The sequence below is a fragment of the Mchenga conophoros genome, linkage group LG11 (assembly GCF_057382185.1).
Source record: "Mchenga conophoros isolate Kocher_MC1m ecotype Shallow Benthic linkage group LG11, M_conophoros_male_GT1.1, whole genome shotgun sequence".
In the NCBI taxonomy this organism is placed as follows: Eukaryota; Metazoa; Chordata; class Actinopteri; order Cichliformes; family Cichlidae; genus Mchenga; species Mchenga conophoros.
This window is the reverse complement of record NC_140536.1, coordinates 28,706,153-28,732,721: the sequence shown is the minus strand read 5'-3', so window position 1 is coordinate 28,732,721 and position 26,569 is coordinate 28,706,153. Positions and strand designations below refer to the sequence as shown.

At 42.3% G+C, this 26,569-nt stretch overlaps 1 protein-coding gene and 1 long non-coding RNA gene across 2 annotated transcripts; one reads left to right on the top strand and one right to left on the bottom strand.

The window, feature by feature from the left end:
• Window positions 1-422: 422 nt before the first annotated feature.
• Window positions 423-13,001, top strand: LOC146564447 (metalloreductase STEAP4-like). Its single transcript, XM_085292240.1, has 9 exons — window positions 423-2,507; window positions 2,606-2,713; window positions 6,359-6,429; window positions 6,859-6,943; window positions 8,772-9,050; window positions 9,134-9,228; window positions 9,336-9,489; window positions 9,630-9,800; window positions 11,193-13,001. Exons 1-9 carry the CDS (start codon window positions 2,319-2,321, stop codon window positions 11,454-11,456), a joined length of 1,416 nt encoding a protein of 471 aa, XP_085148366.1. The 5' UTR covers window positions 423-2,318; the 3' UTR covers window positions 11,457-13,001.
• A 2,526-nt stretch (window positions 13,002-15,527) lies between these two features.
• Window positions 15,528-16,295, bottom strand: LOC146564446 (uncharacterized). The gene is made up of 3 exons (XR_014894433.1): window positions 16,175-16,295; window positions 15,917-16,084; window positions 15,528-15,780 (listed from the first exon to the last, which is right to left on the bottom strand). It is a non-coding gene; the product is annotated as an uncharacterized LOC146564446 (long non-coding RNA).
• Between the last annotated feature and the right edge of the window lie 10,274 nt (window positions 16,296-26,569).

Genomic DNA, 26,569 nt, shown 5'->3' with positions numbered 1-26,569 from the left:
ACTCCCCGCTGCTGGCTGCGAAGACCCACATTATGCAATTCATTTGCACAAATGTGTTTGATCTGCTGCTTGATGGTCACTCTCAAAGTGAGAGAACTCATTGAGAATCTATAAGAAAATCAATAAGTAATCAAACTGATAACTGATATCAATAATACAATTGGAATTGCTTAATTCTTTCATTTCCCTTCCTTAGACACGACTGTGACAAAACTAGCTTAGTGCCCACACTGTGCGGCAATTATGGCATACTGTGCGTGGTTGAATGTAGCTGGAATTGTTTACATGTTGATCTGATCTGCGGTTGATTTAGCAGGGTCTGAGTATGAATTCATTGTTTCATGTAACTTATGTGTGGTTATTTATAGATATTTGTGTAATTTTCATGCAAATTAGGTCTACCCAACAAGTGGACCATAAATTCACCCTGTGGCAAGACTTCAAAAGTAGCCCAGTTCTGTGGGAAATTACGGACTTGGCAACACTGCCACTAACTGTCTTTGCTTAGTTACTTCAAAAGAGTATAAAGTGATGAATTCTTTCAGCTCTGTTTCTCTTCTTCTATTCCAGGGACATATTTGCTGCCCCATGTGAATGACACGTGAGAATTTCACACTTTTCTGGAATCTATAAAACATGAATAGGCAAATCAACCACATATATAGACAAACATATCAAGAGCTATTTACAGTCACTAATGATGAAATACTTACTTGAAAGAGTTGTGGGAAAAACTTAAACTGATCACGTTAGGTGGGAAGAACTATTCTTGAAGGTTACCTAACTTTCTCGGATAGACAGTCATGGCCTTGGACAGCATAATTAAAGCCAACGTAGGTTTAATTTACTCGGTGGGTTCAATAATTATTAAGTTAGAGAAAGCTTGGCTAAGAGGTGGGAGAGCACTAGGAACTGAGTGCACAGAAAGAACGCAGACTTTGGAGGAGAGGGCTAAGTGGCGATGCAAAGAGAAAAAGAAAGAAAGAAGAGGACGTGAAAAGAGAGTTGTCCTGGAGGCAGAGCTAGTAAATGAGTCATTGGAGTGAATCTGCTATCAGGTCTATTCTAACAGTGCTACAAGTGAATGGATGCCTTAAAGGTTAGGCATAAAATGATTTCTCATTTTGCTGCGATATACCCCCTGGTAGACATTAACGCTTTGGTTATGGACTTGAGTGTAAAAGCTCCTGAGGTAACAGGCTGCTTGTCTGCCATAAATATTTCTGGCTATATGTATGTATATTGTTATTTGAATGAGGCTGCTTTTATGGAGATGAGTATATTTTTGTGCAAATAGTTAAAGTTGATGTGATGCTGTGTGTCATTTCTATAGCCAGGTAGTCATTCTGTCTACACAAAGCCAACTCCCCTGGTACCTCACATCACAGCTGGGACTCTGTTCAGCTCCGATCCTCCTGACCTATTTCAGTGCACAGATACACACACACACGCTCGACCACACACACATATATACACCAACTGACAGTTGCGAACAGACCCATGCATTCATACAAAGCAAAGCAGCCACACGCAAAACACTTACATATGTGCCAAGCTTCATTTCTGCTCTACTGAGTCTGTTCGTGTCACAACTTTGCAGATGTTTAAGCCATGGGGACATGAACACTAAATTTGCAGAAATTCTCTTCCCGGTTGTTTGGTTGGAACAGCGGGTTTTGAAATGATAATGAATCTGTGGGCCGGGATTTCCCACATGGCATCATGTCTAGAGTGGAAACAGAAGAAATAGAATAAGGCAGCACTGGAAAGCAGCAGCAAAAGATTTTTTTTATTATTACCAAATGTAAAAGTCAAATTCTGGCTGAACTAGGTAGATGAAGCAGTCGGCGTTTCTAAGAATAATAAAATGTTAAAAAAGTGCGAATCTGAGGTTAATGTTACTGCTGCAGAGTGCAGATGGCTCCCCGTACAGTTAATTTAGAGTTCAAAGTCTTGCTCTATCAGCCAATAGCTGATGAGCACAAGCAATATAAAAATAAACTAAATATACATCCAAAAGAAATCATGGATAAAATGCTGACTCACATTGCATAAAAAACAAAACACAGATATGAGTTATATTGCATTCCAACACATGCGATTTCAGATGTTGATTGCAGATGTAATAAACAGCTATAATAACTTCATTACACACACTTATGTCACACAGAGGTTAAAGCGGTTAAAAGAAGAATCACGCACAAAGTGGGAGAGGCAGTGTATAGGTCAGATTCCAAAACATTATAAATTCACAGCTAAAACTGACCATCCAATCTCAGTGTGTGATCATAAGTGTGGAAAAAGAAATATCAGAGAACATGAAGACAGAAGGTGCGATGCTGCATCCACTGGCATCGGGAGATGGCCCTGAGCCTGAGCTGATGTGTATCTTTGGGACTGGGGACTTAGGACGCTCTCTGGGCCTGTGTCTGCTCCAATCCGGCTACAGGGTGGTGTATGGCAGCCGCAGACCTCACAGCTGTGGCCCCTTGCCTGAGGGAGCTCAGGTATGACTTATGGCATTATATTGAACTGAATAGAGTTTTTAAATTTAGAAACATTACTGTACGTATCTCAAACATGTTCTGTCCTTTGTTTTGCGGAGGTGATGACCCATGAAGAATCAGCCCGGTCTGCCAAGATGATCTTCGTTTGTGTTCACAGAGAACACTATGAATTTCTGGAGAAGATGGCACCTCAACTTGAAAGAAAGGTTAGTCCAAAGTTAAAATTGGAATAAAAAAAGATACACCTTTAAATCTTTAACATCCCCAGGCTTCTACCTTTCTACCTATAAAACCCGGAGAGCAGTCAAATGGTGGAAGTGGAAGCTAAATTGGCTAGTCATTCATATGTATATTAGGCTGTTAAGTAGGAATTCTGGAGGGAGGGGAGTGGGGGTGTGTGGATGAGGGGGTGGGGGAGCTGCTAAAAGCTGTGAACTTCCTTTTGTGTTTCATCTTGATGCATTCTCAATCATCCAGGGAAAATCTCCAAAAGTCACCAACTTGGAGTGTTTCAGTTTGCCATCTTAGGGAGAAATCAACACACATGGGTGTAGGTCCTTTGTTGCTGAGATTTATTGATAAAAACAGTACAAAAAACCAACCATTTGTACACATATTTACAAATAATAATAAAAAGTGAGTGAGTACATTTCAACATTATACCAGTGGTCTGATTGATGCCACAATGGAGCAAATCGAGCAAAGACTGATAAGTTCGCTGCAATTTCCAGTGTGTGGGGATCATTGGTCACCAACTGCATCACGTGCTACAACCCTGGTCTACATATCACCGTTGATGAACAGCTTTTCCCATCAAAGACTCGGTGCTGTTTCCTGCAGTATATTGCAAGTAAACCTGACAAGTTTGGGATCAAGTTTTGGGTGGCTTGCGACCTAAAATCCAAGTACATTTGCAATGTCTTCCCATATCTTGGCAAGGACCCCAATCGTCCCACTGGGGAGAGACTTTCTGAAAATGTAGTAATGAGGCTGATGGAACCATTCCTAGACAAGGGCAGAAATGTTACCACGGACAATTTTTTCACATCGCTTTCACTTGCGCAAAAACTTCTTGGACGGAAAACCACCATCCTCGGCACAGTCAACAAGATTCGCAGGGAAATTCCTCAATCCACTAGACAGACAGATCGCAATGAATTCACCACTCAGGTATGTTGCAGGTCTTTTGTGGTTCTATGTTTATGTGTTTCATTGTGTGTAAAAGGGCTATGGAAATAACAATTTATCTTATTTTTTAGGTGTTTTCAACCTCTGCTGCCACGCTGACGGCGTATGCGGCCAAACGGAAGAAGACAGTCTATATTCTTAGCAGCATGCACAGCGTGGTTCAGACTGATAACACTACCAAAAGGAAGCCAAACACTGTCACCCTTTACAACAAAACAAAGTGTGGCGTGGATGTGATGGACCAGATGGTTCGGGAGTACACTGTCCGCAAAGGAACACGGCGCTGGCCAGTCGCCGTGTTTTATAACATGATTGACATGGCAGCACTAAATGCACATGTGCTGTATCAAGCATGCACCGGGACGAAGGAAAGACGGGTGGACTTCCTGGTGGAGCTTGCAAGGGAGTTGGCTCGCTCTCATGTAGCTGCGAAGAAGGCAAGAAAAGATCAGTTGCTTCGGACACAACCCTCCACACCGAGCCCTGGAAAAAGGGCCACGTGTCAGGTCAAACACAGATGCAAAAAAAATCAGGCCACTGTGCGATGTGTTCACTGCTACAGGTACACATGTGGTAAATGCAGACGACAGATACCGTGGCAGTGCCAGGATTGTGAGTGATTGCTGAAAATGTTGAAATGTACTCACTCACTTTTTATCATTATTTGTAAATATGTGTACAAATGGTTGGTTTTTTGTACTGTTTTCATCAATAAATGTCAGCAACAAAGGACATACAAAGGACATGTGTTGATTTCTCCCTAAGATGGCAAACTGAAACACTCCACTCCCCCACCCCCTCAATCACTCACCCCCACTCCCCTCCCTCCAGAATTCCTAGGTAACGACCTAATATACATATGAATGACTCCAGCATTTGACTGACTGCTCTCCGGCTTTTAAAGGTAGAAACGCAAAATGATGACTCCGCGGGGTCTAAGGTAGAAAACCAAAATGACTGCTCTCCGGGGGTCTAAGTGTTAAACACCTTTAAACTCTTTTTTTTCTCTTTCTTTCTGTGAATAAACATTTCTACATTTTCATTTGCCAGCTGGCCTGGAAACAATATTTAACATATTGTGTACACATAGGTTATTACATTTGTTCCCACATGTGAAACATGATAGCAAGAGTTTAAAAATGACATTTTCACGGAATTATCATGGCGATTTGTCAGCAATAATTCATGTTATTTGAGAGAACATATAAATATTAACTGCTGTGTCATTCATATATCAAGGAAATAATTTTTAGACACATGTTATCTAAATCATGGGTCTGACAATCAATGACTGATTAATTGTAACTCATTTTGATAACAGCATTACCTAATGCAAGTTCATTATGTTAAAGGTCTAACTGGTGTTAGCACAGCTGATTAAAGAAGCAATACATTGGTCAATCTGAGCCTGCGTAGCTTCAATTACAGTCTCAAAATACTTTAAACATATTCACACTGGATAAAGCAAAGTGCCGCCGTAAGACAGGAGAGAGGACGTCTGAAAATGGGCTTTTGTATGCGTATGTAGGTAATCCTTGACAGTGATTTGTGAAATTTTTTTTTAAAATAAAATAATCTCAAGATCTCGGAAGTTTATTACTTCGCTTGAACATCTTCTGACACCTCTGCACTCAGTTGGATTGTGGAACAGTTTGTCCTCAAGACATTAACCACAACATTTTCCTCAGTAAATGTTCTGAATTGTTAAGAAAACATTAAATATTAGCATTACTTTAGTTCTGTTACAGATCAAAAGACATGAAAAAATGATTACTTTTAGGTTTGCATTGTTTTATCAATTAAATCCTGCTAAGATGATTATGCTACTTTGTAACTTTTATTTGCAGCATGAATTAAGGATTAAATCTTAACAACAACTAATGCCATGCAACAGCACAGTGTAATACTACTACTAATAATAATAACTATTCTCATTTTAAAACAATGGCCAAGTTACATGTGGGAATATTACATTTTAACCCATGATAAACAAAAATAACTCAGGAAATTAAAAACACAAGCAGATCAAAATGGCCCATTATTTAGAAATATTTGAAGTGGAAACAAAAACTTTTAAGGAAAGCAAATCAGAGACAAAATTATTAGTAATTTATTTGTGTGTTGTTGTGACGGTATCTGAGGGCGGTTTAGTTGGCTCTAGACCTTACAGTATTACAGAAAGACACTGAACAAATCCCTCTTGAGGAAGAACCTCTGATTGAACCAAATTCAGGCTGAGGGGCTGACAGGAGAGTGGAGAGAAAAAAAAATGAGCACTTGAAAAATAACAAACAGTGAGCAGGTTTGCAGGGACAGTAACCACAGGTCAAAACCAAGCAGCTATGGATCGAGACACATCTCCAGAAAGGTACGGAGAGAGGAGAAAGCATAAAATACAGGAGAAAGAACCAGAGGCTACTGACATGTAATCATGGGAAATGAATACACAGAGTGAGGAGGGTGGACAAGAGGTGCTACACAAAAACACAACGTTATCCAGTCACACCTTATGTGTGTGTAATGTCAGTGTTTTCTGCTGTTCACATCTTAACGGAATCATTCACATGATTTTTGTAAAAGGATGTGCATGAAATAAATGACAAATATTCTAACTACTTTATTTTTTCTCTCTACTCAATCAATGCTGATGGATTTATTTCAAGGTGCTGGCGGACCTCAGTAACAACTTGAAGAAAGACATGTACATGGAAGCAAATGCCGTCTACTTGCAGAGGTAACATACGCCCTCAAAAGTATGGAAAAGAAAAAGAGTCTCTCATTCATGAATACACTGTGCATGCAAGTCATTCCTTCTGTTCACCAAGGGAGCCTAACCTTTTTTTGTTCAATCTTTATTTGTTGTCAAAGATATCTTTTTCTTTCATTGCAACTGTGCCTATTACAAATCTATGTGAGAATGACATTGTTGTGGAAAAATGCTCCTAAAGACCTCTTGGAAAATGAGAGATCAAAACTCTAAACTGAATCCTAAAGAAGTGAAACAAATCAAGTGGTTGCAGCTCCCTTGACAGGTGAGCCTGCTGTGTATCCATTCGGTTGAAGTGGAAACATTGATTCTCATCGTTTTGAGACTTTTTCTTTCCCCTGGGCGTCTTTGTAAAAGAAACAATAGCAACTAAAGTCCTTTCTGTGTGTTCTCTAGGCTGGTCCCTAAAGCAGCCGTTGTTAAAGGCCTTAACACCCTGTCCACCTGGGCCCTGCAGAATGGACTTCTAGCAGGAAGACAGGTAAGACAAGAGTAGAAGTAAGGGATCTGTTAAAAAGATGTCAGCTGGCTTAAGACAAAACAAAGTCAGGAAGCTTCTGAGCCTTAAGGAAGGCTATGGCTGACAAGAATAAAGATACAAACAAAGCAGTAACAGAAAGAGGAGATTACTAAATTGATCTGATCACCATGAGAAATGTTTGACTTCAAACTACAAAATAACATCTGCTTTCAGCATTTTCTGTTTTACGATGGGAAAAAATGTCTCTTGAACTGCTTAATAACAGGAGACTGCTTCAACATACGCCGTGCAAAATTTAGGGAAGCAATTGATTTCAGTTTTGTTGCTGCTGATTATTGATTTTGCTGTCTTACCATAACAATGCGAGAGAAAATGAGGGCAGCGCTTGTAAAAATACACAAACAAGCACACTTCATGATCTTACAAAGTTGAAAGACCAGTGTTTATTGCAGCTTCCGTTTCACGGCTACAAAGAGAAACACAAACATGCTCGAACCTCTGGAGACCAAACCTGAATCTGCCTCAAATCCTCTTCAACACAAACAAGCCCCCATACGTGTGCACGTAAACACACACACACACACACACACACACACACACACACACACACACACACACACACACACACACACCACTGCAGTGTTCTATTTCTTTGAAAACAGGTAGCTGTGAGAGAAAAGAGGGTGTGTGTGTTTGAATGTGTGTTTCTTTATCAGCGCATATGTAGTTACAGTATATATCCACACACACTCATGCTTTTAAGTGTGTGCTATTCCCCAGCCAGCAATTTGATTAGATCCACAGCGGGGCTGTGGCTCTGTCACATTTACATTCAGATGGAGATTTAGTCTGTCGGCTGTCCCCTGCTGTTACTGGTGCAGTAATGTAGGGAGACATGGCTGGCTGCCCGGTCCACTTACACACACACACCTGGGGAAAACTGCTCAATCCCACTGACTCTCCTATATACCTGTCAAACTGCTCTCTCTCTGTCACACACTCTCTAGCTCTTGTTAGTTCTCGCCTTTTACAAACAAGTTAATCATCTTATCACAGAGCTGTGAGTGCAGTAATAAGCTTCACCATGCTGTGATCTAGAATGGGATTACATATTGAGCAGCATATGTATATAAAGTAGGCACGTGTGCTTACCTAGTAATACATTTTCAGGGGCTTCTTCCCAAAAAACTGAAGGAGCGGTGGGTGACAGATAAAACAAGGGTAATTCTGTGGACACACAATGTAGGTGTAGCTGTGCAGTCATTCACTAGATATTCGCATCAGGTGAGTCATCTATTAGTAATAGAAACACAGATCATAAGAAAGTGTTGAGAGAAAAATTTTAATAAATGTTAATATTCATATTATTATTTTAGAATCTGCTTTCATCAATTTACCAACTAATACAGTTTGTAACTGCAAAGAAAAGATAATATTAGTGACACGATGAAACTTCACAGACAGCTAAAACCGCATCATCTTCCATTTTGGTCAGAAACGACTAAGAATAGATTAATGGTCCGTGCTGTTGCACTGGTAAAAATTCTCCTGCCTGCAGACATGAATGCAGAAGGTATAGGTTTTTGAATCAGTCGCACATATGCTGTCCTGCTGCCTTAATACTCATTAGAGAACCAGACTGCCGGCTGAAAAGCCCCCAACAAAAGCATCATTTATTCCTGTTTCAGGAGTCTTTGATAAAACCTGCAGTGCAAAGCTTAGTGAGAATTTTTCAAACCTTTAAAAAATTTTAATTTTATATTTGTGACAAGCTCTATATGCCTTTGGAGAAATACACATTTATAGACTATTTCTATTTATGCCCTAGGTGTACCTGTGTGGGAACAATGGAGAAGCAAAACGGGATGTGGCAGAGATGGCCACCAAACTAGGCCTCACTGTTGTGGACAAAGGGTCCCTGTCAGCTGCTAAAGAGGTGGAGGACTTTCCTCTGCAGCTGTTCCCAGAGTGGAGGATGCCTTTGTACGTGGCTTTCGGCCTCTCTGCCTTCTTTTTCTTGTATTTGGTCATTAGAGATATCATCTATGCATATGTGGAAAATGATGAAGATATCTCCTACCGCATAATGATATCCCTGGCCAACAAGGTAAAGATATGCTCCTCTTTGTTTAGTTGCTCGTAAAACGGTATTTTACATTTCTCATTGTGTTTTTATTTTCCATGTGTCAGATCACTCCAGTTGTGTCCCTCATTATGCTGTCGCTCTGCTACCTCCCTGGAGCTATAGCTGGGTTCCTTCAGCTCTACAGAGGGACCAAGTACAGGTCAGGCATCAAACACAAACATTTTCATTCCTGGTACAATGTAAAAAAAAAAAAAAGGGCATGATTTTTGCAGCGTAAAGTGCCTAACTCATTTTCCTATGTTCCAGGCGTTTCCCCAATTGGCTAGATCGCTGGATGCTGTGCAGGAAACAGTTGGGTCTTCTTGCACTAGGCTTTGCATTGCTCCATGCTATCTACACATTAATCATTCCTGCCCGCTACTCTGACAGACAAAGAGTCATCTCCAATGTGTTGAATGAGGTAAAGTGCAGCAGGCTGGTGCAAACTGATTGGAGTGTTTCTGCAATCCTGCACAAAGAAAAATATTAAATAAAGCTTATATGTACATGTAGAACATTCACTGCAATAACAGTCCCTCCACTTTTCTCTCTTCCTTGTAGGTGAAGAAAAATACTACCACTCCACTTTACTTTGACAATACCAGCGCATGGCGCACTGACTCATTATATGCACTGGGAATCCTGGGCTTCTTTCTTTTTGTCCTGCTGGGGCTAACATCCTTGCCCTCTGTTGGAGGCACTCTCAGCTGGAGAGAGTTCAGCTTTGTTCAGGTCAGTGCAGATAAAAATGCACAGTCCTTCACATGTATGTGCTGTGTGTGAATGTGCATTTTCTCATGCACACCTTTAAATTCTCATGCTTTATCAGTCACGTGTTTCATATCAGTAAAGGCATATTTTAGAGCCTTCTAGATAATCTACATTTAGAACTTCTTAGATTTTTATCAGTTATTAAAGTGTTGTAAAAGCAATATAGCAATATGTCACTGGCACTTGTCTCCCTAGAGCCTAGTTAACTAGCCGCCTAACACAGGCACACAGAGAGACTTTAGCCAAGGATTTTAAATGTTAAGTTATTCATTAAATAGAATTATGATACCTGGTATAATCCTCCAGTGAGAAGATTTTTAATACAGGTCACAGGCCCATTTGTGTAAAGGTCAGGTCCATAGATAGACCTCAGACAGCGAATGGTACTCAGAGATGGAGGTGAAAGTCAAACTAATTCTTATGATCTAGTGAGGAGAGTTATGAAATAAGACATGAAATAACAATAATATGCTTACATAAGCTTACTTTTTGCTTCTAGTTGTGATCACTGTTGTCAACATGGGAATATAAAGCCCTGAATACAAGCAAATATCCAAAAATGCTAGGACACTGTGTAATATGATATTTGCTCTCCACTGGTTTAATAAGGTGCAAGTAGGTGCAAGATCCCTTATCGTCATCACACAGGGGCACAGTTTATTACTGCGCCATAGCAATAGCACTGTTTGCTTTCTCTGCTGTTTGCCCTTATTGCAAATGCTAAAACATGGAAATGGAGGCACATTATGCACTAGGTTGTTTGTTATTATGTCTGCGTCTGTGCATGTCAGTCTTAAATTCAGCATAAAGCATTTCCAAGGATAGTTTGGTAATTTGGGAGATAGCTCATTCTCATTCTCTTTCTTCCACAGAGTTAGATGAGACAGTTGATACCATTAGTTTGTCTGTGTGGTAAATTTGCTCGTACCAGCCTAGAGTTGACTTATCCTAGCTTAGAGTAGCATGACAAAAGGAGAAAGCAAATACTGTCACAACAAAACTGAGCGCCTCTAAACCTCACCAGTTAATTTGATTTTTTAAAAAAACCTTCTACCTTTGGACAAAGGTTCCACACATTTTCAGTATTTTTGCTAAGCTAAGCTAAGCCCATATTTTTTACTTGTGTTTGATTAACTTTTGCTTTTATGCTCTGTAAGTTTATTTTAAAGCACTTTGTGATGTTGATCACAAAGTGCTTGAAATAAAATTTTTATTACCTACTTAATAAACTCAACACTAGTTTCATGTTTATTTAACAGATAACAGAAAGCTTATCGTCTTCTTGTTGAACTCTTTTGTATTTAATCTTTAATTTTTACCATTGTGTGTGTGTGTGTTTCTTTTTCCCCACAGTCAACGCTGGGCTACCTGACTCTTTTTCTCTCCACTGCACATTGCTACATTTATGCCTGGGATAAATTCCTTCGCAAATCTACGTATAAATGGTACACTCCTCCGGACTCCATGCTCTGTCTAATTGTTCCTTCGGTAACACTGGTGCTCAAGCTGGTCCTCGTCCTCCCCTGCGTGAACCGTCCGCTCATGCGCATTCGCCAAGGCTGGGAACGCAACCGGTTAAAGGATGAGATGGGTGAACTCAAAGCCACTAACATGTGATCCAGGGTTGCTGAATGTTTCAATGACATGTTATATTATTTTTCATTTGTAGACAATCATAAAGTAGGGAAAATGAAATAGCATAACAATCGTTTCGATTTTGCACAAAGTAAAGAAAAAGAAAGACCAGTGAGTTATTGTCTGATCCTGCCTGTTCCTGACTTTGCAATACTGAGAGAAAAGTTAGGTTTATGCCAAATTGACATGCTTCTGTTGATATAAATATTTTTAATGCGTATTTTCTTTTTGAGTGAAACCCCCCAACACATTTCAGATGTTTGTGTTGTATCTTTTTCACCAAATGTGCTGAAAAATAGATTGCTATCCCCTGTTGAAATCCACTGTTTTGATAAACATAGGCAATAGTTTCTGTATTCCACTCTCCTTTCCCTTCAAGTGGAGCAATTGTATCCCTGAGGTTGCTCTCTTTTCAGGATGTTATTGATCTCCCTGCTTTCTGACACAAATATCTCACTACCCGTACCTGCCTCCGTCTCAAGAGCACACCAGAGTGCACACTAAGACACACATGCTTATGATGCACATACACAGCATGAAGGTGAATAAGTTAATTGGATTTCTGCATGCAGATTATATGAAAAAACAAAATAAAAACACGAAGCACTTAACTTGGGGGCGGAACAACAGATTTTGTAGTCAAAAGCAGATTCACAAACACCTTTACTACCATAGGTCTAGTGCAGTGTTACAGTCACCAGCAAATTTACCCGGCTGAAGCAGGTAGGTAGTAATAAAACATGCAGGCTGCCCTCAAAATACCCACTACTACCGAGGAATTGCTGAGAAAGCAGATCCAGTTAGATTTGAACAGATGATGAGCAGAAATGGGAAACTCAATAGTGATGGCTGATGAACAGGTGCAGGATGGTTAGAAGAGGTTGGTATGCACATCCCTAATGATACAGAGACAGAAAAAGGAAAGAAGAAGATGGAGTAGCTGTCGCCATGACAGATTCTGGTGCTATATAAAGAAAACGCAGTGCCTCTCGCCTAAAGCAGAACATTTAGGCAGAGACATCCTGTTATCTAGCATCTAACAGCATTATCTGCATACACAATCTGTAATCCCTTACATCCTCTCCTATTGTATTAGCCTCCTGTTACCAGTGAACCGATTTTACCAAACTGCCTGCTGTTCGTGTGCATTGGTGTGTGCGTGTGTTGGTGTGTGAGTTATTCCATTATTCCAGTATTGCCTCTGGAAAGAATTAAGATGTAGCAACATGCAGAGCAGAATAGCTGTGAAACAAGCTAACTTACATAATTCATTTCCTCTCATCTTTAATTTTACACACCTAGACAGCCCTGAAACCTATAATAACTTTATTTGTGTCTAGCCTTGAAGGCTTAAACCTGTGTGAGTGTAAATAAGCTGCAGAAATTGTGGGTTAATACAGAGATCACTGACATTCAAGCTCCACCTGTGAAATGTACAACTAGATATTAAATGAAAGGTGTATAACAAAATAGCATGGGGACTTCAGAAATGTAAATTATGTATCCCAGAATTGTGACAGAATAAAAGGCATTTGATTAAGAAATTATGGTTTATTTATGAGAGCTTTTCTGCAAAGGATTTTGTTTTTATTATTCATTAGGTCCTTTTTTCTTCATTAAAACCACTTCGGAAAATGACAAATTCTGCAAAATTGGACATCCACAGACATTCAGCCGTCATTATATTTTAGTTACTATTCACATACAGAAATTAGATATTTGAAATTGTGCGCACAGGAGTGTGCAATACCAACACTTTTAACTTTAACTCACAGAAGATGATAATTTGACTGAGCCGATACTTACAGATAAATCATGAGGTTTGCCTTTGACTTGTACAGCCACAGTTCCAAAAACGTTGGGACTGTAAAATGAGATCAAACAACGTAATGACCCATATTTTATTCACAATGGAACAACAGGTCAGTAAATTAAAAGAGCATCTTAGAGAGGCAGAGTTAGTAAAGTAAGTAACATTTATTTATATAGCGCTTTTTGAAACTGGAAGTTTTTTCAAAGTGCTTCACATGGGAATAAAAGCATATCAAACGAAACAATAAAAATGGTATAAAACAGGTATAAAAGCATATCAATCGATACAATAAAACACTACAGGGAGTGCAGAATTATTAGGCAAATGAGTATTTTGTCCACATCATCCTCTTCATGCATGTTGTCTTACTCCAAGCTGTATAGGCTCGAAAGCCTACTACCAATTAAGCATATTAGGTGATGTGCATCTCTGTAATGAGAAGGGGTGTGGTCTAATGACATCAACACCCTATATCAGGTGTGCATAATTATTAGGCAACGTCCTTTCCTTTGGCAAAATGGGTCAAAAGAAGGACTTGACAGGCTCAGAAAAGTCAAAAATAGTGAGATATCTTGCAGAGGGATGCAGCAGTCTCAAAATTGCAAAGCTTCTGAAGCGTGATCATCGAACAATCAAGCGTTTCATTCAAAATAGTCAACAGGGTCGCAAGAAGCGTGTGGAAAAACTAAGGCGCAAAATAACTGCCCATGAACTGAGAAAAGTCAAGCGTGCAGCTGCCAAGATGCCACTTGCCACCAGTTTGGCCATATTTCAGAGCTCCAACATCACTGGAGTGCCCAAAAGCACAAGGTGTGCAATACTCAGAGACATGGCCAAGGTAAGAAAGGCTGAAAGACGACCACCACTGAACAAGACACACAAGCTGAAACGTCAAGACTGGGCCAAGAAATATCTCAAGACTGGTTTTTCTAAGGTTTTATGGACTGATGAAATGAGAGCGAGTCTTGATGGGCCAGATGGATGGGCCCGTGGCTGGATTGGTAAAGGGCAGAGAGCTCCAGTCCGACTCAGACGCCAGCAAGGTGGAGGTGGAGTACTGGTTTGGGCTGGTATCATCAAAGATGAGCTTGTGGGGCCTTTTCGGGTTGAGGATGGAGTCAAGCTCAACTCCCAGTCCTACTGCCAGTTTCTGGAAGACACCTTCTTTAAGCAGTGGTACAGGAAGAAGTCTGCATCCTTCAAGAAAAACATGATTTTCATGCAGGACAATGCTCCATCACACGCGTCCAAGTACTCCACAGCGTGGCTGGCAAGAAAGGTTATGAAAGAAGAAAAACTAATGACATGGCCACCTTGTTCACCTGATCTGAACCCCATTGAGAACCTGTGGTCCATTGTTCCGCTCTTAATTTATTGCAATATAGGCGCTCTTTGTTTTATTTTGAAATTCGTTTTATTTTGAAAACCAGTTTCAGGAAGTGACAGGATGTCAGCCATGTTTGTTTAGTTCCTAGCGGATCACATGTGGGGAAATTTGATCCAGCGACATCTGCCTTTTGTTTGTGCCATCGACACCACCGTCTTTTTACTCCATGAGGAAATACTTGCTAATTAAAAGGAGTTGGACGCTACATCCTGACTTCGCGCGTTATTTCAAGTGGAGTTAGGCTACTGCTGAATTGTGTAGTGTACACACACAAGGAGAGCAGGATAGTAAAAAGACGGTTAGCGGCTGGCAAAACAACTCTACGACAGCAAGCTATGTCAACAAACATGGACGAAGCACACCCCGAACGTGCAAGACTTAAAGAACCAAAGCCTCCTCAAGACGGAGCATCAGTTAAAAGCACTGGTTCAGTTTCCAGATATTCAAGCAGATCAAACGTCAGTGCAGCAGCAGCACACGCGAGAGCCAAGGCAGAAGCTGCTCGTGCACGTGTTGCCTTCGCACAGAGAGAGATCAGCATTAAAGTCGACAAAGCAAGATTAGAAGCTAATCTCGAAGCCTTAAATCTTGAAAAGGAAGCTGCAGCTGCAATTGCCCAAGCAGAAGTTTTGGAAGCAGCAGCAGAGATAGAGGTTGAAGCACATCCTAGTTGGAAAAGTCTCCCAGTTATGGTGCAGAGTACACATGAACGTGTAAGCGACTATATCAGAGACCAAACTATGCAGCTTAACCAACGCAATGAACCAGTCAATCTCTCAATATCAGAGCATCTCATTGAGAAGAGCCCTCCACCATTGGCTAAGTACATCATTAAAGAAGAGTATATCGTGAAAGACTCATGGCCCACACCTTTCCAGCCACAACCAAGTTCTGAGGTAACGCATGCATACCAAACCGCTCACACCTCTATCCCATCAGCTCAGCCAGACATAGATGGTCGCCTCCAAGTTAACAGTGAGGGACTCCTGCAAGAACAAAAGAGCAATACGCCCTACCCTAAGCCAGAGCTAACTTTTCCTCAGTACCTCAACACTTCTCATACATACCCTCCAGAGTCTTCAGTGATGATGGACATGGCGAAGTACCTGGCAAGAAAAGAGCTTGTGAGCACTGGCTTAACCCACTTCGACGATCATCCAGAGTCATACAGAGCATGGAAATCTGCCTTCTCCAATACCATTAAGGGTTTGGACCTTACTGCAAGCGAACAGCTGGATTTACTTTTAAAATGGCTCGGGAAGGAATCTTCTGTGTATGTCAAGCGCCTAAGAGCAGTTCATATCGACAACCCAAATACTGCACTCAAAATGGTCTGGGACAGGCTCGATGAATGCTACGGTGCTCCAGAAGTTATCGAAAGTGCTCTCTTTAGGAAGTTGGACAGCTTTCCTAAAATAACAAACAAGGACAATTACAGGTTAAGGGATCTTGGAGATCTATTGATGGAACTACTTTCAGCAAAAGAGGATGGCTACTTGCCTGGCTTAGCATACCTGGATACCGCCCGTGGCATCAAACCCATCGTGGAAAAACTGCCATACAACCTGCAAGAAAAATGGATCACTCAAGGCTCAAAATACAAAGAGGACTACAAGGTTGGTTATCCCCCCTTTCCATTTTTCACTTCCTTCATCTGCTATCAAGCTAAAACAAGAAACGATCCCAGCTTTGCTCTTTCTGGAAGCAGTCCTGTCACAGAAAAGCCTATCTCATGCCACACAAATTTAAGAACCCCAGTCTCAGTTCATACGACCAAAGTCGTTTCTGAGGGCCACAAAGTGATCCAGATCCTAGAGAGGATATATCCAAGCATTGCCCCATCCATTAAAAAACCCCACCCCTTAAAGAAATGCCGTGGTTTCAGGCTAAAGACCATTGAATAACGCAAAATGTACTTGAAAGATCAAGGCGTCTGTTTCAAATGCTGTGCATCCACATCTCATCTCGCATGAGACTGCAAAGTTGTCCTGAAATGTGATGAGTGCAACAGTGACAAGCACATCACAGCTCTTCATCCTGGTCCACCACAACTGTCAACCAAGGCCTCAAGTCCCCGAACAGGTGACGGCGGGGAGCCGGGAAAAGAGGACACCATCCCAGAACCAGTTGCAAGCCCTCTGTGCACTGAAGTTTGTGGCGATTGCGCTAGGTCAAAATCTTGTTCCAAGATATGTCTTGTTAAAGTTTATCCTTAAGAGTGCCCACAACAAGCCATCAAAATGTATGCTATGCTCGATGACCAGAGCAACAAGTCTCTAGCCAGGTCAGAGTTCTTCAACTTATTCGGAATCGAAGTTGGCTCATACCCCTACATCCTGAAAACTTGTGCTGGCTTAGCCGCAACCTCCGGCAGGAGAGCAAATGGCTATCAGATCGAAGCAGTAAATGGTGAAGTTAGCCTTGCGCTACCAACACTGATCGAATGTGATGACTTACCAGATAATCGTGATGATACCGACACCTGAAGCTGCCCTCCATCACCCGCACCTCAAGAGCCTTGCCAGCAAAATCCCACCTCTTGATAATGATGCCAAGATCCTTCTTTTGCTTGGGAGAGACATTCTCCAGGTTCACAAGGTGAGGCAGCAGATCAACGGTCCTGGTGATGCACCCTTTGCTGAAAGGCTTGACCTTGGATGGGTCTTAGTAGGTGATGTGTGTTTGGGAAAGGTTCATAAGCCCATTGTCCACTGTTATAGAACGAACATACTGGAAGACGGAAGGTCATCATTGTTCAGACCTTGTACGAGCCACATCCATCTCAAGCAAACGGTCAACTCCAGTCAAGTCAAGGGACTCTCACACAGTTGCCGTAGCACTACAATGGACGACGACTCACTCGGCAACACAGTCTTTGCAAGAACAGCGGATGATGACAAGCGTGCCTTCTCCATAGAGGACGAACAGTTTCTGCAGACAATGGGTGATGAGGTTTTTCAGGACGAGTTGAATAGTTGGGTGGCTCCTCTTCCCTTCAGGCCCCTCAGACCACCTTTGCCCAACAATCGTGAGCAAGCAATGACCCGCCTCTTCTCATTACTTTGCACACTAGAGCGTAAACCAAGGATGAAGGACCAGTTCATTGCCTTCATGCACAAGATTTTCTACAACAATCACGCAGAACCAGCCCCTCCACTCCCTAAAGGTAAAGAGTGCTGGTATTTGCCGATGTTTGGGGTCTATCATCCCAGGAAACCCGACCAAATCAGAGTTGTTTTCGACTCAAGCGCACAATGCAATGGCATCTCGCTGAACAACGTGCTACTCACCGGACCAGACTTGAGTAACAGTCTAATGGGAGTCCTTATTCGTTTCAGGAGAGAGCGAGTAGCAATCATGGCTGACATCGAACAGATGTTTCATTGTTTTGTCGTGAGAGAAGACCACCGAGACTACTTACGCTTTCTGCGGTATAGAGATAATGATCCCAGCAAGGACATTGTTGAATACAGGATGAGGGTTCACGTATTCGGCAACAGTCCTTCTCCAGCTGTGGCAATATACTGTCTCAGAAGAGCTGCAAAGGAAGGAGAACAGCAGTATGGGTCAGACACCAGACATTTTGTGGAACGCGAGTTCTATGTAGACGATGGTCTTGTTTCCACATCCACAGAGGAAGAGGCAATTTCTCTGCTACAGAGATCCCAAGCATCTCTCTCTGAGTCAAACCTGAGACTGCATAAGATCACGTCCAACAGCGTTGACGTCTTGAAAGCCTTCCCTGCAGGAGATCATGCTAAGGGCATTAAAGATCTTTACTTAGATGGAAGCGCAGTACCCACACAGCGAAGCCTTGGATTGAGTTGGGATGTTAAAAGGGACACATTCACCTTCCAAGTGTCAGTCAGTGACAAGCCATTCACACGACGTGGGATTCTCTCCACCATAAACAGTTTTTTTGACCCTCTTGGCTTCGTCGCTCCTGTGACCGTTCAAGGCAAGTCGTTGCTGAGAGAGTTGACCTTAGATGGAACTGACTGGGACAGTCCACTCCCTCAGGACAAATGTAAGGTTTGGGAGACATGGAAAAATTCGCTTCAAGAACTGCAACATCTTCATATCCCTCGAGCGTATACCACCACCTCCTGTTCCAATGCCTGTTGTAAAGAGGTACGCATCTTTTCAGACGCTTCAACCAAAGCAATTGGTGCGGTGGCGTACCTCAAGACAACAGATGCAAACGACCAGGTTCATGTGGGTTTCATTCTTGGAAAAGCTAGACTTGCACCACCAACTGAACCTACCATACCTAGACTGGAGCTGTGTGCGGCAGTGCTAGCCGTAGAAATTGCTGAGTTTATCGTTCAAGAGATCGATATCCAAATTGATGCAGTCACCTTCTACTGTGACAGTAAAGTGGTGCTGGGCTACATTCATAATCAGTCCAAACGTTTCTATGTGTATGTCAACAACAGGGTCCAGAGAATCCGTCGGTCCACACAACCGAATCAGTGGAGGTATGTACCTACGGAGCATAACCCAGCTGACCATGCTTCTAGGTCCGTTCAAGCCTCACAGCTCACCAGAACCAACTGGTTCACGGGTCCAACATTTCTATACAAGTCACAGCCAAGCAGTGACCAACATGAGACCTTTGAGCTTATCAACCCAGACGCAGATGTTGAGATACGACCACAAGTTACAACCTGTGTTACAAGTCAAAAGGACAAGTTGCTGGGTTGTGAGAGATTCACAAAATTCTCTTCCTGGAAGTCCATACGGAGAGGAGTTGCAACACTCATCCATGTGGTTTGTTCTTTTAAGGCAAGCAGCCGAGGAACCAACGGATGTAATGGTTGGCACTGGTGCCCTAAACCTCTCACAGCTGACGAGTTGTCCAAGGCAACTACAGTGATTCTTCTTGCTGTGCAACAAGCTTCTTTCCTTGAAGAGCTAGATGCTCTCTCCAAGGGAGCCGATGTTTCCAAGAGAAGCGCTCTAACAAAACTCAACCCAATCATAGATGCAGATGGTCTGCTAAAGGTTGGAGGCAGGTTGACATTAGCTGACTTAAGTGACAAAGAAAGGCATCCCGTCATTCTGCCAGGCAAACACCATGTATCCACATTGCTCATCAAACACTATCATGAGCAGGTCGAGCATCAAGGTCGTACCATCACAGAAGGTGCCATTCGAGCTGCTGGCATATGGCTAGTTGGCGGCAAGCGATGTTTGTTCTTCACGGATGTGTCACCTGTCAAAAGCTTCGTGGGAAAAGAGAGAAACAAAAGATGTCAGACCTGCCGCAAGAGAGACTAAGCACTTCACCACCCTTTACCTACACTGGTGTGGACATTTTCGGTCCTTGGGCCGTGATAGCCAGGCGCACAAGAGGAGGTATTGCTCAGAGTAAACGTTGGGCCGTTCTCTTCACTTGCATGAGCACACGTGCAGTCCACATAGAAGTGATAGAGTCTTTAGACACCTCTTCGTTCATCAACTCCTTGAGAAGATTCTTTGCAATCCGAGGTCCTTCTGAACACCTATACTCAGACTGTGGAACCAATTTCGTTGGTGCTTGCAAAGAGTTGGAGTTCCAAAAAGTTTTGTCGAAGTCAGAAGTTTAGAGATACACCAACAATCGCGGATGTACATGGCATTTCAATCCACCTCACTCCTCGCACATGGGCGGTGCGTGGGAACGCATGATAGGAATTGCAAGGAGAATCCTAGACTCAATGCTGATGCGTACTCCCTCCTCCAGTTTGACCCACAAAGTCCTGTGCACCCTGATGGCGGAGGTGACGGCCATCATCAACTCCAGACCGCTTGTCTCTGTCTCTTCAGATCCTGACGTCCCTCAGATACTTACCCCAGCAATGCTTCTCACTCAGAAGAAGAGTGTTCCACCTCCTCCAGGGACATTCACTGAGAAGGACCTGTATAAACAACAGTGGCGCCAAGTGCAAAGATTGGCTGACCAATTCTGGAATCGTTGGAAACGCGAATACTTGCAGACACTGCAACTTCGTTGTAAATGGCAAGAAACCAGCCCAAACATCGAAAGAGGTGATGTTGTCTTGATGAAAGATGATAGTACATGCCGGAACGACTGGCCCATGGCTCTTGTAACAAACACTTTCCCTGGTGGTGATGGAAAGGTCCGCAAGATCGAGATCCGGGTCATCAAAGACGGAGTGGCCAAAGTGTACCTCAGGCCTATGACGGAGGTTGTTATGGTTTTAAAGAACCAGGACTGAAAAGGTTATGTTGTGGTTTGAATATTGATATATGGCATCTTAACAGATACCAGACGGGGAGTGTTCCGCTCTTAATTTATTGCAATATAGGCGCTCTTTGCAATGAGCTAATTTTATTTTGAAATTCGTTTTCTTTTGAAAACCAGTTTCAGGAAGTGACAGGATGTCAGCCATGTTTGTTTAGTTCCTAGCGGATCACATGTGGGGAAATTTGATCCAGCGACATCTGCCTTTTGTTTGTGCCATCGACACCACCGTCTTTTTACTCCATGAGGAAATACTTGCTAATTAAAAGGAGTTGGACGCTACATCCTGACTTCGCGCGTTATTTCAAGTGGAGTTAGGCTACTGCTGAATTGTGTAGCGTACACACACAAGGAGAGCAGGATATCCATCATCAAATGTGAGATTTACAAGGAGGGAAAACAGTACACCTCTGTGAACAGTGTCTGGGAGGCTGTGGTTGCTGCTGCACGCAATGTTGATGGTGAACAGATCAAAACACTGACAGAATCCATGGATGGCAGGCTTTTGAGTGTCCTTGCAAAGAAAGGTGGCTATATTGGTCGCTGATTTGTTTTTGTTTTGTTTTTGAATGTCAGAAATGTATATTTGTGAATGTGGAGATGTTATATTGGTTTCACTGGTAAAAATAATTGAAATGGGTATATATTTGTTTTTTGTTAAGTTGCCTAATAATTATGCACAGTAATAGTCACCTGCACACACAGATATCCCCCTAAAATAGCTAAAACTAAAAACAAACTAAAAACTACTTCCAAGAACATTCAGCTTTGATATTAATGAGTTTTTTGGGTTCATTGAGAACATGGTTGTTGTTCAATAATAAAATTATTCCTCAAAAATACAACTTGCCTAATAATTCTGCACTCCCTATATAAATAGGGTATAGTAGCACATCCAATAAAACAGCTTGCTACACATGAATATTACCTAAATGCCTGTCTAAACTAATGTGTTTTGAGCTGTTTTTTAAAAGTAGCTACAGAGTTGATGGTGCGTAGTGGGCGAGGTAAACTGTTCCATAATATTGGAGTCAAGGCTTGAAAAGCGCGATCCCCCTTCGTTTTCAAACGGGTCCGTGGAATGGTTAGAAGACAACTATCAGTTCATCTAAGGATCCGGTTTGGAGACTAGGGTTGGAGAAGCTCTGATATAATTGGGAGCCTCACCTTGTAGGGACATGAATGTAAAAGTGAGGATTTTAAACTGATATCTATACTCAACCAGAAGCGAATGCAAGTATTTTAACACAGGGGTGATATGGGCGAATTTATGACTGTGGGATAAAAGCCTTGCTGTGGCATTTTGGACCACTTGGAGGCAATTGAGGGAAGCCTTAGACAGACAAGAAAAGAGTGCGTTACAGTAATTTAAATGAGAGGAGATGAAAGCATGGACAAGCATCTCCTATTCGCCTTTGGATACAATAGTCTTGAGTTTGGCAATGTTTCTTAGATGAAAAAAACAGGAGCGGGTCAAGGACTTGATATGAGCGTCAAAAGACAGAGATTGATCAAAAATGATCCCAAGATTCCGAGCGGTAGCTTTTATTGAGGATGAGAAAGGACCCAGACGTGGACTAATTTGGGACTTGATGCTCTCTGGGGCAAAAATTAAACACTCTTGGCGGGGCCTGGTGCCTGTTGCTCGGTCAGGCCTCTTCCGGGGCAAAAGAGGCCCTCGGGCCTCCGGGCCTGCGGCTCAGTTCACTCTGGCACAACTGGCTGCTGGCAGAGCCGGCGTGCACGCCACTGCAGCCCCCTCTGGCTTCTTCTCCGTGGCTACTGGGTGACCTCTCATCTGGGGCTCTCCTCAGCTCTTTCCAGGAGGGTGGCACGGATGCCCCTCCGGTGGTCCTCCTTGGGCTCTCGCACTCTGGGGCCTCTGGGTGTCTGGAGCCTGGATGATGAGCCGTGGTGATCCGTTTGGCAAAGTAAATCCACTGGGTATCCATGTTGGTCTTCAGACAACAATTCTGATGGCTAAAGAAGAAAATGGGACAGGCAAAAAAAAAAAAAAAAAATCAAACACTCAGTCTTGTCTGCATTCATCTGCAAGAAATTGTTTGTCATCCAACCATTAATCTCTTTAAGACAGTCATTAGAGTGGATAATTTGTCGAATTCCCAGGGTTTAAATGAGATGTATAATTGGATATCATCTGCATACAGGTTGTAGGAAATAATTTTGAAGCTGCTAATATAGGATATAGGATATGACCTAAAGGAAGGATATATAAAGAAAACAATAGGGGGCTTACAACCGGACCTTGCGGCACTCCTCATGACAATTTAGCAACAGCTGAGCGAAAGTTTCCCACTGAAACTAAGATTGTTCTTTCTGTCAGAAATGAGGTGAGCCATTTCAGAACAGATCCAGATATCCCTACCATGTGATTTAAGCGGTGGATTAGGATCTGATGATCAACGGTATCGAAGGCCGAGCTAAGGTCCAATAGGACGAGGACTGAGCAATCACCTCTGTTTGCGGCCATCAAAAGGTCATTTGTGACTTTGAGGAGAGCAGTTTCTGTGTAGTGTGATTTTCTAAATCATGACTGAAGGTTATCAAGAATGCTATGTTTCTCCAGTGCCTTTTTTACTTGGGACCAAACGACTTTTTCTAATATTTTAGAAATGAAAGGACGTTTTGAGATGGGTCTGTAGCTTGACTGAAGAGTCGAATCCAGGTTCGGCTTTTTCAGCAGAGGTTGAATAACACCCTGTTTAAAGCACCTGGGGACAGAGCCAGACAGCAGAAAACAGTTTATCAGTGTGACCACAGAGGGCTCAATGGTGTCAAAAACTTTGCAAAATGACGAAGTAGGTAGGACATCAACTGGACTCATTGAGGGTTTCATTTGGGTCACTATTTCTGATAGGTCTTCTACAGAAACTGGGTGAAAGGATTCCATAATTACAGGGTGTGGAAGATCATGGTTGAAAGGACTATCCGAGGGAGCTATGTTTCCTCTTAGGTTACTGATTTCACCTTGGAAAAATCTTAGAAAGTCATTGCAGCCCTTATCTGAAAAGGCAGGTACACACGGAGTTGGGGGGGACACTATGTTATTTACTATGTTGTTTCTTTTCCCTGCTGCGAGTAGTTTAGAGAAATAAGTGGCTCTCGCATCTTTCACCATGTTGTTGAAGGTAGATAATACTTCTTTTAAGTGGAGCTTATGAACCTCAAGTTTTGTGGCTTTCCACAGGCATTCAGTTTTACGGCAAATTCGCTAAAAGCTGTGAATAGCTTCAGAGGTTCACCTGTCTACAAAAAAACTGCATCTACAAATTTTGGAACATTTTCAGAATGTTCCTTTCATTATAAGATTCAGGGAATCTGGGGAAATCTGTCAGAGCAAGAGATAAGCCTAAAATTCAGTACTGGTTGCCTGTGATGATCAGGCAACACTGCATTAAAAACCTCAGGCCCTCCAAGGTTTGGAGGCCTATCTCCACCCACCACCACTTCCCCTGCCGGTGGCGGACTCCCTCAGGTGTCGGTGTGTTGGTGGTTCTCTGTGTCTGGGGGTGGGCGTCCGGGTACACACCGGCTCACTCCTTGGCGGCCGCTTGTCGGGGCCTGGGGCCTGGGGCTCGCTCGGGCCCCTTTGGAGGTGGGGTGCCCCCGGCCTCTCGGCCTAGGGCTCGGTCACTCAGGCGCAGCTGGGGGCCGGCGGAGCTCACGGGCGCGTCACTGCAACCCCCCCTGGCTTCTGCTCCGCGGCTGCTGAGTGAGCCCTCATCTGGGACTCTCCTCAGCTCTTACTGGGACAGTGGCGCGGCTGCCCCTCTGTTGGTCTTCCATGGTCTCTTGTGTTCTGGGGGCCTCTGGATGTCTGGAGTTTTGATCTCCTCCATACCCGCTTCACACCCTGGAGGACGGGGCTGTGGCCCCCCCACACTCCCTAGCAGATCATTACATGGAGAAACCTTTGGAATGCAAGCATGCTGATCCACACAGGTATGCACACATGGGTATTCACAGACGCGGACTAAAGCTTTCTTGGCTGCTGCCTCAAAGCACACTGTGCGCTGTCTATCTTGCGTGCTGCACAATATCGTTTATTACTTAGTAAATACTGATATCTATGACTAGCTAGTTTATTGTGATGGTGCTTTGCTTTCTCTATTATTATGTTGCTCTTTGTTGTTTGCTGTCTCCTCTGTTTGTTTGTTTGTTTGTTTGTTTGTTTTTTCTCCATACAGGTGACCCAGGAGTTTTTTTTTTTTTTTTTTTGTCTCTCTTCCCCCCCCTTCTCACCGTCTCTTCTCCCCTTGGGTTTTCTTTCTTTCTCTCCCCCTCTCTCTCTCATTCATTCCCCCTGTCCTATTTATTAAAAAAAAAAAAAAAAAAAAAAAAAAAAAAAAAAAATGACAAAGGATGAACTGAAGCTCTGCCATCACGTAATGTCGCATACTGCTGTTTCTGATGTCATTTAAAAAAAAAACAAAAAACAAAAAAAAAAAAACACTGCATTAAAAACAGCTATGATTCTGTCAAGGAAATCACTGCACGGGCTCAGGAACATTTCCAGAAATCATTTACTGTGAACACAGTTCACTGTGCCATCCACAAACGCAGGTCAAAGATCTGTCATCCGAAGAAGAAGCCATATGCGAACATGATCAAGAAATGCCATTGTCTTCACTAAGCTAAAGCAAATTTAAAATGGACTCAAGCAAAGCGGAAAAGTGTTCTGTGGTCAGATGGCTCTGATGGTTTGAGGGTGCATTAGTGCCTGTGGAACTGGCGGCTTGCACATCTGGAAAGGTCCCATCAGTGTTAAAAATGCACTGCTGCCATCAAATTCAAAATGAGCAAATATGCTTTTCTTAAAATTGTACATTTTTCAGTTGAAAGATTTGATGTTTTCTGTGTTTGCTTGTGAATAAAATATGGGCTTATGACATTTCCAAATCATTGCATTCTGTTTTTATTTACATTTTACACAGTATCCCATTTTTTTATTCTTTATTTTTGGGAATTGGATTTGTAAGATTTCAAACCTTTTTTGAGATTGTACCGTACTAATGTCCCTCTAATGCTAAAATATTTTGCAAAAGAAAAAAAATATTTTGGTAAAGGTTTGGTAAGGTTCAGTTATATCTGCACACTGGGCATTTAAAATAAAAATTCAAACAAAAAGACTTTTTTTTTTGTTTTGCTGTTTTTCCTGTGGACTTGTGCTGCAATCTGCTGATTTCAGTGGAAATATAGACATGACTTTTATTTTTATTGCACAAAAGGACAAGAGCACAATGGTAAAATACAAACTGTGTCCAGGACAGAAACAACTGCATTAAGCTGCTAACAGAACGTTGGATCTTTGGATGTCTTTGCACAGACAGCATGCTAACATAAAGCTATCCATGAACCCAGAGTGATGTTAAAGCGTATGTTGACTTCTGCCCAGCAGTCAGAACCTGAACTTCAACGGGTAATAAACGCAGTGATGAGCACTCAGGCTTGTTGCTGTTTGTGTTTTTGCATTTCAATCTGCACTTTGAAGACTCTTGGGGTTGCTCAGCTTTCATAAAAAACTAAAAGAAAGACCTTTATCCTCAGGGATTTGCGTCACTGTGGAATAGTAGCCTAAGGTTTATGTTGGTAACAGGAAATAATAAGACAATGTGTTTCAGGTAATT